This window comes from Oncorhynchus mykiss, chromosome 7 (assembly GCF_013265735.2).
Source record: "Oncorhynchus mykiss isolate Arlee chromosome 7, USDA_OmykA_1.1, whole genome shotgun sequence".
NCBI classification, from domain to species: Eukaryota; Metazoa; Chordata; class Actinopteri; order Salmoniformes; family Salmonidae; genus Oncorhynchus; species Oncorhynchus mykiss.
The window spans coordinates 57,452,390-57,466,194 of NC_048571.1; the positions used below are offsets into that span (position 1 = coordinate 57,452,390).

The following is a 13,805-nucleotide window of genomic DNA, read 5'->3' on the forward strand; positions in this document are numbered from 1 at the left end:
CAACAGGTTTAAACCCCCCAGCTTCTCTCTGACAGGTAATGGTTAACAGGCTGAAGGGGGTTTGCCCTTCCCTGTGGGTGGCATGGTGCGTGTGTTTGTACGTGTGTGTGTACGTGTGTTTGTTTGTTTGTGTGTGTGTGTGTGTGTGTGTGTGTGTGTGTGTGTGTGTGTGTGTGTGTGTGTGTTTGTGTGTGCATGTTTGTGTACATGCATTTGGGGGTGTGTGTGTGGGGGAGTGTCTGTGTTCTGAACTGTAGCCCATCCCTGTACAGTAATGTGATTATCTTCTCAGAAAGAGCCCTTAGGCTGGGAATTACTGGCTGAATCTCCTTCGCTAGCACTATGGGACACCTCCCTCCTTCTTCTCTCTCTCTTTTTTCCACTTGCCTCTTTCTTTCTTTTTTCTTCTTTTTTTCTTTACCCCTTTATTTCTTTATTTTTTCTTTCTTTCTTTCTTTCTTTCTTTCTTTCTTTCTTTCTTTCTTTCTTTCTATCTTTCTTTATTTCTTTCTTTCAGCGGACAACTCTCACCTCATTACCCCTTGAGAGAATAATTCATGATGGGACATGCATTGCACTGTAATTCTACCAAACTAAGTCACGAACTGATTAACCATGTTAGCTGCCATTGGAACCAATGGTGATTTTACTTGCAGATCTGTGATCTCACTTAGCTCTCAGTCAGACCTTTCCCATGTCAGAGATGAAAGGAATTGCTCTGATGAATGTCCAGTTCAGTAAACTCCCCACATCCAGGTAAAGAGAGAGACAGATAGACTGAGGGATGGAGTTAGACAGAGAAAGGTAGATGGAGCTACTGCATGTCTTCACTTGTCCGTATAAAATAGGTCATCCGTTTATCTTCTCTTCGTGTGAGTGTGTGCTTGAGTTGGTGTGTGTGTGTATTTGAACATGGGTGGGTGTGTGAGGGTCTATGTCTATGTGTGTTCCTCTCTCTGAGATGCCAGATAGCAGAGTGTCTGTGATTATCAGGGGATGTAATACTGTAGATGTAGGCCACTGTAGCCCGGACCAGACCTCTGACATCACCCACTAGATGGCCTGCCAGACACAACAACAGTAAACAACACTACAGTAAACAGGCCAGGCGGACGGACAGATGTCCTGATCACTGAAGGGAGGTCACAAAACAGAAACAACTCCATATTTCAGTCATTTAGCAGACACTCTTATCCAATTAGGGTCAAGTACCTTGTTCAAGGACACATCAACCCTCAGAGGTGCTTGGTGTCCTCTGGGATTCACTGGGAGTGGGAGAATGTGTGTCTTACGCTCAGGGATTTGAACCAGTGACCTTTCAGTTTACTGGCCCAATGCGCTTAACCACTAGGCTAATTCCTATAAAAAAAGATAAACAGGATGGATTTTCTATAACTGACTCCAGACTCTTAATAAACCCATATTCAACTTCAACTTCCTTTACAAAGCAGAAAAATATAAAAAATGTGATCAAAGCGTGTCTAACGTCACATTGAATCTGAAACTGAAATTGAGCTGTAGAAAAGGAACTCCATACTTTTAGAAGTAAAGACAAAACAAGTGTCGCTGAGTCAAGGAACAATGAATGACTTTACCGCAGCCAGGTGACTCACCTCTCACAGACTTGTATATTAGTTACAGCCGGTGTGTCCGTGTGTGTGTAAGGTGTGCCTCTCTCTTATCTTATGACCCTAGCACAATAGGGAATTTTTTCCTGGTAAGGTTCATTCCATAGGTAGGATGTTACAGCAAACACATTAAGGCTGAAATTAGAGTAGGTTGTGTGAGTGTGTGTGTGTGTGTGTGTGTGTGTGTGTGTGTGTGTGTGTGTGTGTGTGTGTGTGTGTGTGTGTGTGCACTCATGCACATGCATGTTGTAGCTGTCAGGTATGTGATGAGTAGACATGAGGGTGAGGAAAGGTATTTCCGCTCAGAGGTGCTTGGTGTCCTCTGGGATTCACTGAGAGTGAGAGAATGTGTGTCTTACGTTTAGCTGAAAGAACGTGTTAAGTTTAGCTGAAAGTGTATGTGTGTGTGTGTGTGTGTGTGTGTGTGTGTGTGTGTGTGTGTGTGTGTGTGTGTGTATGTGTGTTGATTGGGTGACAGTGAGTGTTGGCATGTGTCTCTCTGATGTGTTTGGTTATCAGGTGACCTGTCAGATTGTCGCACCCTGAGTAGAAGTGACTAATACACAGGTTGTAGCACTGAAACAAAAAACCTCATGACTCAATTAGCTCTATTCTCTTTCTTTGAACGGAGGGACACCATCTCTGTGTGTCACACATTTAGTGAACAGGACACTATGAGATCCAGGTCTGTTATCCAATACACAACACACATGCGCATCATGCCCATAGGGGGCACAGGGGCTCGTGCCCCCTCGGATTCTTCCTGTTTAAAAATGTTGTTGTTGTTTCTCTGTAATACTATTAGCCACCTCACAATTTTATGAAGTTGGTTTTAGCCCAGATAGGTTCCCAATCTCCCAACCTCATAAGTAACTACTACGAACCTTTTACAAAGATTTTAGCAGAGATGCAGGGAAGCACATTTAATTGATTTAATAAGAACCATTAGTCAGGAGGATACAGACAACTCAAGAGGTATATTTAGACATGCAGAAAAATATACATATACTAGACCAGTCAAAAGTTTGGACACATCTACTCATTCAAGGGCTTTCTTTATTTGTACTATTTTCTACATTGTAGAATAATAGTGAAGACATCAAAACTATGAAATAACACACATGGAATCATGTAGAAACCAAAAAAGTGTTAAACAAATCAAAATAAATTGTATATTTGAGATTCTTCAAAGTAGCCACCTTTTGAAATGATGACAGCTTTGCACACTCTTGGCATTCTCTCAACCAGCTTCATGAGTACAGTAGGTCACCTAGAATGCATTTCAATGTGCCTTGTTAAAAGTTAATTTGTGGAATTTCTTTCCTTCTTAATGCGTTTGAGCCAATCAGTTGTGCTGTGACAAGGCAGGGGTAGTATACAGAAGACAGCCCTATTTGGTAAAAGTCCATTTGTGTTATAGTTTTGATGTCTTCACTAATATTCTACAATGTAGAAAATAGTAAAATAATGAAAAACCCTTGAATGAGTAGGTGTGTCCAAAATGTTGACTGGTACTACTACTACTACTACTACTAATAATAATAATAATAATAATAATAATAATAAATATATATATATATGTATGTTTTCCTAGAATTAAGCATAATGAGTATAGCTCTAATTGCAGAAAAAAAGCTGTTTCAGGTGTTTGAAAAAAGAAAAAATCTCAACTTTAAGGAAGTGGGTACCCCCCCAGCCACCCACACCTACTTTGTGTCCCCTCAAATTGCTGGGTGCATGACGCCAATGCGCACACACACAGACACACATACAGTATACACACACAGTTAGCTCTGCGCGGGTGGAGCCTAATCGTGTCTTGAAGGATTTCACCGTCCAGGTCCTGGCGTGCACAACACAACACACACACTTTGCTGTTGAGGGAGATAGAAGTCTTCACGCAATGTGAAGACACGACTTGGATGCTTAAGATCTAATATACGACGAAACGTTAGAGCATTATAAGTGCTACGTGAGGTCGATGGTGTATTTTAATCTTATTAGATGTATACCTGCGTTTTAGTGGAAAGTTTGGGATCTCTCGCTCTAAGTGAATGAACTGGGAAACCACTGTATTACAACTTGGATGAACAGGTTCTCTCCTCGCGCCCCGGGACATTTTTTAGCGGTGTTGGGTAGGGAATTATTTTATCATATAATTAGGTGGCAAAACACCTCGTCCCCACCATGAAGCGCTCAAGAGGTACAGTAGCGACGCCATCTTTCCAGTCCTCTCCAAGGGCTGCGCGGCAGAGCGAGTGGCTGCGGAGCGCTCTGGCCCACCATCACTGCCCCGACCCCGGCGTGGAGAACGAAATAGTGGTCCTGGCCACGGGGATTGACCAGTACCTCCAGGAGGTGTTTCACCACTTGGTTTACCCCAAACAAGACGACGTGGTCTCGGCAGAGGATTTCACTGTGCTTTGCTCAGTGCTGGGGCTTACCGGAGAGGAAAGTGAGACAAGGGATGGAGAGAAGGAAGAGGAGGGAGATGATGAGGAGGGTCAAGGTATTTGCTCGGGGCTCCCTCGCGAGCTGGCCTTTAGGGACTTCCATTCGCGGCTATGCGGTTATTTCCGCGTCCGAGAGCGCGATGCAACTGGGGTCATGCGCCTCCCAGTTACAGAGGAGACCGAGCACATTGAGCGCGAGATTCGGCTTCGGTGGCCGCGGGTCAGGCGACGGAAATGTGTCAGTTTCGACCTCACAAGAGAACAAACCGGGAGGAGGCCCGCGCCCAAAGCGCACAACCGTGAAACGGGTTCATCAGAACTACATCATAAAACAGGTAAGCAATTGGCTACTGGACTCTAAAATGTCTGAACTGTTATGGTTGCAGGTTCAAACTGCTGTGCTCCAGCTGCCCTCACCCCTCAATTGCTACACTGTCTGCTGAGCTCACTCATTAGGAAGGATTCCTCATGTGTTATCTCCAATTGAGGATACTAACACCATTCCTTATGGACAATCCTCATCTCTCCCACCTCTAGGCCAGACAGAAACCGAGTGTGTGGCTCTGAGGGAGCTGGTTGAGGACCTGCGCTCTGCTCTACAGGGCAGCGATGCTCGCTGCCTGGCTCTGGAAGTTGCATTACTACGACAGAGGGGCCCAGCCAGGCTTACCATGCACCACTCCAATGTAGCGACTTCAAACACACATACACCCTCAAACATACCAATTCCAAATGCCCAGGGACGCGAGAGGGGTGCACCTAACCCCCCAAAAGAAGGGATCCCAAATCCCCAGGGCCGAGGGTGCGGGGTGGGGGAAGAGAGGGTAGCAGGGAGACGGGGCTCCAAAGACCCTATCCTCAGGGAGCTGCAGCTGATTCGCTCCTCACGTGACGGACAGCTGGAGGAGGCAATCAGGTTCAACCAGCGGCTGGAGGAGGAGCTTGGCTGGGCATATGGTGAGGCTCGCAGGCTGGAGGGGGTGGAGTCTCGCCTACGGCAGGAGAATGCTGAGATCAGGTTGGTTTTGGTTGACTGAGTTTTTTGTTGATTGGTTGATTGATTAATGGAATGGCTGGTTGATTGGTTTGTTGACTGACTGATTGATTGTTTGATTGACAGGCGGAGAACAGAAGAGGCGAGGGAGGCTCTCAGAGAGGGTCTCAAGAAGGTGAGACTGATCCAGAAACAGGCTCAGAACGTCCCTCAGCTCCAGAGCAGAGTCACACAGCTGGAAACAGACATTCAAGAGTACAGGTAGATTATACAACACCCCCGTTCCCAACTCTAGGCCTGGAGGTCCACCACACTGGCACATAGGGGTCTGAATAAATGGGATTATGTTTGGTTAATATTGAACTCTATATCACCAACAGCAACAACATAGCAACAACCCAGCATAGGTTCTGTCCTCTACACTGCTGATACTTTATATTAACCACATAAACGGCAAAGTATTATTAATTGAGGACACATTTATGACTGTTGAAATGTAAGGTAGTCATTAGTGGGGTAAGTCATTGGCCCTGCCTCTCTCTGGTAGTGGTATCTGCAATGGTTTAACAGCTTGGCTGACAGTGAAGCTGTAATGCTCTCACCACGAAACATAAGAGACCTTTACTACTGTAGTGTACACACTCACCAGCAACACACACATACATGAACGTGCAAAAACATAGTGACTGTCGTGAAGAGGGCACGACAAAGCCTATTCCCCCTCAGGAAACTAAAAAGGGTCCTGAGATCCTCAAAAGGTTCTACAGCTGCAACGTTGAGAGCATCCTGACCGGTTGCATCACTGCCTGGTACGGCAATTGCTCGGCCTCCGACCGCAAGGCACTACAGAGGGTAGTGCATACGGCCAGTACATCACTGGGGCTAAGCTGCCTGCCATCCAGGACCTCTACACCAGGCGGTGTCAGAGGAAGGCCCTGAAAATTGTCAAATGCCCCAGCCACCCCATTCATAGACTGTTCTCTCTACGCGGTACCGGAGTGCCAAGTCTAGGACAAAAAGGCTTCTCAACAGTTTTTACCCCCAAGCCATAAGACTCCTGAACAGGTAACCAAATGGTTACCCGGACTATTTGCATTGTGTGCCACCCCCAACCCCTCTTTTACGCTGCTGCTACTCTCTGTTTATCTTATATGCATAGTCACTTTAACTATACATTCATGTACATACTACCTCAATTGGCCCGACCAACCAGTGCTCCCGCACATTGGCTAACTGGGCTATCTGCATTGTGTCCCACCACCCACCACCCGCCAACCCCTCTTTTACACTACTGCTACTCTCTGTTCATCATATATGCATAGTCACTTTAACCATATCTACATGTACATACTACCTCAATCAGACTGACTAACCGGTGTCTGTATATAGACTTGCTACTGTTATTTTCAAATGTCTTTTTACTGTTGTTTTATTTCTTTACTTACATACACACACACCTTTTTCTTTCGCACTATTGGTTAGAGCCTGTAAGTAAGCATTTCACTGTAAGGTCTACACCTGTTGTATTCTGTGCATGTGACAAATACACTTTGATTTGATTTGACTCATACTGTGCCTAACCTTTGACCTCTCAGATCACAGTGCACCTGCAGAGGAAGCCATGCCTCACCGCCTCGAGAGCCCATGGACGACACCTGCCTCCAGCGAGCGGTGGAGGGGAGAGCTGCCTCGGACGAGGAAGAGGAAGAGAGGGAGAGGAAGGAGGAGAGGGAGGAAGGACAGTGCTGCCTTTTGGAGGTGAAAAGGCTCATCAACAGACTGCACAACTGTGGTAAAGGGTGAGTGCAACACACACACACACATACACACACACACACACACACACACACATACACACAGCTGACTCTCTTCTCCTCTCCAGGTGTCAGAATACAACATCCCACCAATTGCTACTCTCCCAGAACCTCCTCCTTGACAACCAGAACAATCTCCATGGCAATGACCTCCTCATGATCCCCAGGGGGTGGGGCCGCAGAGGTCACACTTATCAGGAGGAGAGGGAGACCGAGTTAGAGAAGGTGAGAGAGAACTAGAGGGGTTCTTAGGGCCAATTCCATTTTTATTTAGCTCCCTCCAAAGAGAAAGAAAAAAAGTAAGACTTGGAATTGATCTTGGAACATATAGAGAACTAGTGGCCAGTGGGAGGCAGTTATAGATACATTTCCTTGTTAACCATATCTGAAGTATGCAGCAGATGGTGTCTGTGAGAGTACTTTAGATACAACTAATACTGTTTTAGCTCTATTCAAGCAGACTAATGAAAGCCTGTCTGGCACAGCTCACTATCCATTTTATTTATTATTTTATATTATTTTTATATTATTATTTCTTCATTGACTGACTTCTGCTTTTTCTCTCTCTCTCTCTCAATTCAATTCCATTCAATTTGCTTTATTTGCATGATGTCAAAATGTACATATACTGCCAAAGCTTACTTTGGAGATTTACAATATTACCATTCTCTCGCTCTCACTCTCTCGCTCTCTCTCTCTCTCGCGCACGCGCACTGTCAGAGGCATGAGGAGGTGGAGGGGTTGAGGTTGGAGGTTCAGATGGTGGAGACCGAGAGAGTACGTCTGTCACTCTTGGAGGAGAAACTGACAGACACACTAACACTGCTACTGCAGCTACGCATCAAGGTGCACATATACTGTATACACAAGCAAGAACAGTAAACACACAGGTCCTCGGAACATTCTGATTGTTTGTTATACCAGCCTTTCTAGTTTTGTAGTGCCACCTAGTGGTATAGTGTGTGTAAAGACCTGTGTATGAGTCGAGCCTTTCCCACCCTGACATTTCTCTCTCATCCTCTCTGGGCAGGGTGTCTCTCATAGGTCTCTGGGGAAGATGCTGATGGACACTCTGGATGTCTGCAGAAAGAGTGGACATAGCCCATCCCATGTGCTGCAGGTGGTCAATTCCTTCTGTGCCCAGCTTTCGTCCAATGAGCTGCTGCGAGATGGGGTAGGAGTGGGAGGGGAAGGTGGTGGGGTAGGTGGAGAGGCACGAGTATCTGTGTCTACAAGCCAGAGACCCTCAAGCACCGCCAACCCCCCTGCTCATCTCCTGTTTAGGCAGCACACAACCCTCTCTTCTCACCAAATTCCCCAACTCCCCTCCATGAACACTACATAACTGGTTTACAGCTACAGTACACTCCTAAACCTCCTTCTGATTATGCTACAATACCACTTCCTCTTGTATACTACGTCCTCTTGTATACCATGTCCTCTTATGAAGGGAAAGGTAAAGGGGGGTACCTCGTCAGTTGTCCAACGGGATGTATTCAACTGAAACGTTTCTTCCACATTTAACCCTACCCCTCTGAATCAGAGAGGTGCGGGGGGCTGCTTTCATCGACATCAATGTCTTCGGCATATACCACTTCCTCAGGAGTAGGCCTAGCTATGACTGTGTATATGAGAGGAAGATACTACAGGTTCATCTCTGTTGCTCTGCGGCTATAACAGTCTCTGTCTGTGCACTACTATATGTACACAGCAGATTTAGCCTTTCACCTTTGTATATCTATTCTGTTGTGTTTGTTACTAACATGGCACTTATGACACAATCATGATTATTTATGCACATTTATATATTCATATTTATACTAATGGGACAAGTTTGATTAGCTATGTATTATGTTTTTGTCTTTCTGTGTCATTTGACATGTTTTGTTAGTTTAGTTTAAAGCTTTGTAGAGGAGCACACTAGTGTGATGACTGTGTATGTATGTCTTCTGATTGTACCTTAGATACACTGCTTACTCTACATCAGGTACCGTACTTTATACTCTATTCATTATTTATCAAATCTCTCATTGAGATGACACATCTTTTCACATGAGGGACCCGGGAGACCTGATATATAAACATGTAACATTCTAATTATTGCAGTTATTGTAGAGGACAATTAATACATTAATTAATAAAACCTCATAAAATGTGCATATAGTAGTATACTATAAGTGTTTTCCTTATCTATACAAATGCATATCTACTGTGGTTGATTATAGGGACTCACATCAGGTGTCTTCACAACATTCAGCTGCTACATTGTACTTAGTGCTCAATATGAGCTCAGAGCTCAGACATTTCTATCTCTCATATGACTGTGAGAACCAGGACTCAGGGTGTATGTGTGTGTCTTTGTTTGTGAAACAGCTGAAAGCACCAAACGTGAGTGTGTCAGCGAAAGAGAGAGGTATAAAGCTACTCTGACCTTTGTATGATATCTGAGCAAGGCCACTCATTGCCCCATATCCATGATACATTGTATCCTCAGAAAGGCATAACCGCACCTGACACACACACACACACACACACACACACACATACTTGACGTCCAGCTCTTAGGTTCTCTTAATTCAGGTATAGCCCCCCATACAATCACACACATAGTGACTCACAGAAGACTACAGCAATACTGAAGAGTGGTACAAAATAATATAGTCCTTTATTTCCAGCAATTTATAAAGTCCTGCAGATTGTGAACCCCACTACAGTTACAGGGTTACAGAGGGGGACAGCAGGGGGAGCACACAGTTCCAAATACAGTGTATGCGTGTGTGTTTGTGTGTGTAACCAATATATCTGTATGGACATTTTGTGCTAGTAGTGTGTGTGTGTGTCTGGGAGGTGAGGGTTGAGGAATGTGGTTATAGAGAAATGATCCATCCGTTATACTTCTGTGTTGTCTGACCACTAGTCTGTTCTAGTCAGAGCCAGAGTGTTTACAATATCCATCTATTAATTTATGTTCTCAATTGAAGGTTCTGGCCTTAGTGATTCCCAAACACTGCAGCCATTGCAACCATGCAGCCTCTCTCATAGACTATTTATTCATTCATTACATTACAAAATCAAATCAAGGTATGTCAGTTATTAATAAAAGCTAATTAGAGAGATTCTACTCTGTGGTGAGCCTAGTTCCTGATTGGTTACTATGTGTTGAGCTTGGTTCCTGATAGGTTAAGGCCTTCTATGTTTGGGTCCCTGTCCGAGGGCAGGGGGTGTAAGGTGTGTGAGGTTCATCAGATATTAGGCACCCACACTGTTGTTTGTTAGCCTAGGCGCTAATCTACCGCGGCAGCGCTGAAGCTCTACTGGCTGGATACAACCCAAAAAAGGATGAACAAAAAAATTAAATGAGAAACAATTACAAAAACAGCGACAGAACCGAGACAAAATTAAATGAAAAATAAACACCTTATTTATAGAATAAATATAGTATATACAATTTGTTTGTGTGCATCTAAAAATAAATAGACAAAGCATTCCTTCCCCTGAAGAAGTATTCACAACCTCATATCCGTACTGGGGCAGAACGCTGGCACAGGTTCAGTAAGACAGCAGAGAGAACCCAGGTTCTAGATCCAGGGTTCCGCCTCAAGAATACAGAGGACAGGTTTTAGAATAGAATTTTGGATACAGGCTCTAGAATCCAGAAGGTATGCAATTATATCATGGACACAGATTCTAGAATCAAGAAAATACAAATTCTAGAATCTAGAAAACACAGGTTCTTTAGAATCTTGGATACAGGTTCTATAATCTAGATGACGCTAATAGTGAACAGCCTCTATCACTATCAGCACTGTCTCATATTCACTCATATGACAATGTTGCCCTCTGGTGCCTGTGTGTGTATATTACAGTCCTTTCCAACAGTGACACTAAACCCCACTGGGGCTCTCAATCATAAACATGACATAATCATTATCTAACACATAAAGATCACAGAAGGATTAAGAAAAATTATGAACTTAAAGAATACATCTAATAACGGACACAACTTCCACTTTGTAAATTGTGTCAAACCTAAGAAGGATACATTATCTTTTAAAGAGAAGGAAACTTAACTCATAATGCACACGTTTTGCATATTCATGTTATGTGCCCTGCACATGCACTCTGCTGGCCCCTTAAAACAACATATCAATTTAACACCAGATAACAAAGCATCAGATGATAACACATGCATTTCACCATCAAGCTGGGCTCTGCTGCTTACGAGAATTAGAGTGTCTATACTGACAGTATGTTCATGTGGGTAGGATAGGAGGCCATTTTGAAGCATGGCGTCTGTGGCAGATATTGTAGGTCAGCTGCACAGTGTGTATGTACAATGCACAACAGACATTAAGGAAGTGTGGTAGTCAGCATGGACAGGCCTTGAGTTGCTTCAACTCAAGAAGATCGCTGATGTTGTTTGTACCATTTGAGAAAACTTGAGAGAGCGAGAGACAGAAAGAGCGAGCGAGATGTTTGCATGATATTCCTAAGCAGGCGATATTGGTTTGACAATTCCTCCCTCAACATCCTGTCTTTCCTCACTAACTAATGAAGCCCATTAAAGCCTTCTAATCAGAACACACCAAACAGGTCTTGTCACTACAGCATTAGGCAGCAGTGTGATCAAGTGGAAAACTTACCCCACCCTTTAACATATGCTCCTAAGTCCTTGCACTAGATAGGATGTCACCTGGAATGGCCTCTGTCTCAATAAGAGCTCTGTCCCTACCCTCTCTGACCTCCCTCTGGCCTCCCAGTAAAGCCACTCTAACCTCAGTGAATCCAGCGATAAGCAGAGTTTTGTGTGTGTGTGTGTAACCAACAGGCTGCCACAAACAGATGGCCAGCCTGACAAACAAAGCACAATTTTCTGTCTAAGTGTTTGTGTGAAAACAAAGAAGAAACAAATGTAAATGAAGAAATGTCACAATCGTAGCCCTTTAGGAGGATTCATGGGACAACAAGGAGGTGTTGAAACCTTGCTATTGAGCGTTGAGGCCTCAAGGACCACTAAGGACATGGTTGGCAAGAATTTGGGTTGACTTTAATTTAAAAAACAACCCTCCAACTGAGTGTGAAACATAATGTGGCACCTGACTGTACGATCTGGCACCTCCTTGGTGGTGATCTATGAAACATAATGTGGCACCTGACTGTACGATCTGGCACCTCCTTGGTGACCTATGAAACATAATGTGGCACCTGACCGTACGATCTGGCACCTCCTTGGTGGTGATCTATGAAACATAATGTGGCACCTGACTGTACGATCTGGCACCTCCTTGGTGACCTATGAAACATGTGGCACCTGACCGTACGATCTGGCACCTCCTTGGTGACCTATGAAACATAATTTGGCACCTGACTGTACGATCTGGCACCTCCTTGGTAACCTATGAAACATAATGAGGCACCTGACCGTACAATCTGGCACCTCCTTGGTGACCTATGAAGCATAATGTGGCACCTGACACTACGATCTGGCACCTCCTTGGTGACCTATGAAACATAATGTGGTACCTGACAGTACGATCTGGCACCTCCTTGGTGACCTATGAAACATAATGTGGTACCTGACTGTACGATCTGGCACCTCCTTGGTGACCTATGAAACATAATGTGGTACCTAACACTACGATCTGGCACCTCCTCGGTGACCTATGAAACATAATGTGGTACCTGATAGTACGATCTGGCACCTCCTTGGTGACCCTTGAAACATAATGTGGTACCTGACAGTACGATCTGGCACCTCCTTGGTGACCCTTGAAACATAATGTGGTACCTGACAGTACGATCTGGCGAGGTGCCAGATCGAACTGTCACCAATGAAACATAATGTGGCACCTGACTGTACCATCTGGCAGGACCTATGTCCATGGACTAGGTTGAGGTTGCCTCTTACCACTGATACAGGGTCAGTTATGTTTTCATCCCTCCCCAATGGTTAAGGTTAGGATTTGGAGAGGGTAAACTGATTCTAGATCTGTGCTTAAGGGCAACTTAAATCTTCCTGTTTCTTTTCAGGTTAGTGTTCAGTCATCCTTTAACAGGGTTGGGGGGTTGTTACCTAAGCGGATTCAGGTCTCTACATTCTGGTCCGGGCCCCTGTGGAGCTGTCCCCACTGAATCACTACTCTCAAGGCAAGGCAAATTGGAAGGGTCCCTTAAAAATGTATTAATCTCTTTATACGTATAGCACTTGGTGATTAAGCATTCTAGGCTTGTGTGAGTTTTTTTTGCTGTCTGTCTGTCTTCATTTCAAGTCTTTAAGATTGAGCTCATCTTTACAAATGCTGCCAATGTGACTGGCCCAAGGGAGAATGTCCCCATTGAAAATAATGAGGATTCACCCACCCAATGGTAAAACAGATATAGATTCTTATCAAATTCACTATTAACAATAATAATCATAATCATCGTCATCATAATAACAATAAAAACAATAGTAGTAAAACTCTTATTTAGTCAAATAAAGAAAACATGGCATAGTCTGTGACCCAGGGGGAGGGGTTTGGGGGGAGATTGGAGGTCAAGGGGTCAGGGTTGAGGTCTGGGTCTGAAAGTGATTCAGTTGTTCCGATGTCCAGAGGGAGATACTGTACAGTTCAGTTGTTCAGGTTGTTTTCCGGTGAGCCCGAATTGATGCTGTATATGTATGCTGTCCAGCTGTGTGCTCAGTCTCCCACATCAGTGTCTCTGTCTCCAATGAGCCAGAGGACATGGAAGCAGAGGGCCAGGAAGCCGGTCCCCAGCAGATCTCCCAGGGCCGTCAAGTAAGGAATAGAGAAGTTATCAGGGTTCATCCCCCTACTCCACATCCAGTGGACCATCCAGTCAGCCAGGTACAACAGGATCAACACCTAGAGACAGAGAGGGTGAGTGGTGAGGGGGTGTGAAGGTGTGTGTGTGA

At 44.5% G+C, this 13,805-nt stretch overlaps 2 protein-coding genes across 4 annotated transcripts in view; one reads left to right on the forward strand and one right to left on the reverse strand.

Moving 5' to 3' along the window:
• The first annotated feature begins 3,447 nt into the window (after positions 1-3,447).
• On the forward strand, positions 3,448-9,313 carry si:ch211-112f3.4 (EF-hand and coiled-coil domain-containing protein 1). Its single transcript, XM_021609828.2, has 7 exons — positions 3,448-4,416; positions 4,619-5,099; positions 5,202-5,336; positions 6,671-6,874; positions 6,958-7,114; positions 7,610-7,735; positions 7,920-9,313. Exons 1-7 carry the CDS (start codon positions 3,816-3,818, stop codon positions 8,232-8,234), a joined length of 2,019 nt encoding a protein of 672 aa, XP_021465503.2. The 5' UTR covers positions 3,448-3,815; the 3' UTR covers positions 8,235-9,313.
• Positions 9,314-9,530: 217 nt separating this feature from the next.
• LOC110528045 (solute carrier family 41 member 1) overlaps positions 9,531-13,805 on the reverse strand; it is a 43,692-nt gene continuing 39,417 nt past the window's right edge. For 2 of the 3 annotated variants that reach the window (XM_021609829.2, XM_036983603.1), the window contains exon 11: positions 9,531-13,755. In XM_021609829.2, the coding sequence (XP_021465504.1) occupies positions 13,570-13,755 (186 nt within the window). In that variant the 3' untranslated portion in view covers positions 9,531-13,569. The remainder of the gene's footprint in view (positions 13,756-13,805) is intronic. The other variant, XR_005052615.1, reaches the window with a different exon arrangement.

What these genes read in the sequence shown, in the direction of transcription:
- si:ch211-112f3.4 (XM_021609828.2), top strand. Translation starts at nt 3,816, where the DNA reads ATGAAGCGCTCAAGAGGTACAGTAGCGACGCCATCTTTCCAGTCCTCT. An exon ending in ACAGACATTCAAGAGTACAG is followed by an intron (nt 5,337 to 6,670) that starts GTAGATTATACA and finishes TTGACCTCTCAG; the next exon opens with ATCACAGTGCACCTGCAGAG. An exon ending in CTGCACAACTGTGGTAAAGG is followed by an intron (nt 6,875 to 6,957) that starts GTGAGTGCAACA and finishes TCTCCTCTCCAG; the next exon opens with GTGTCAGAATACAACATCCC.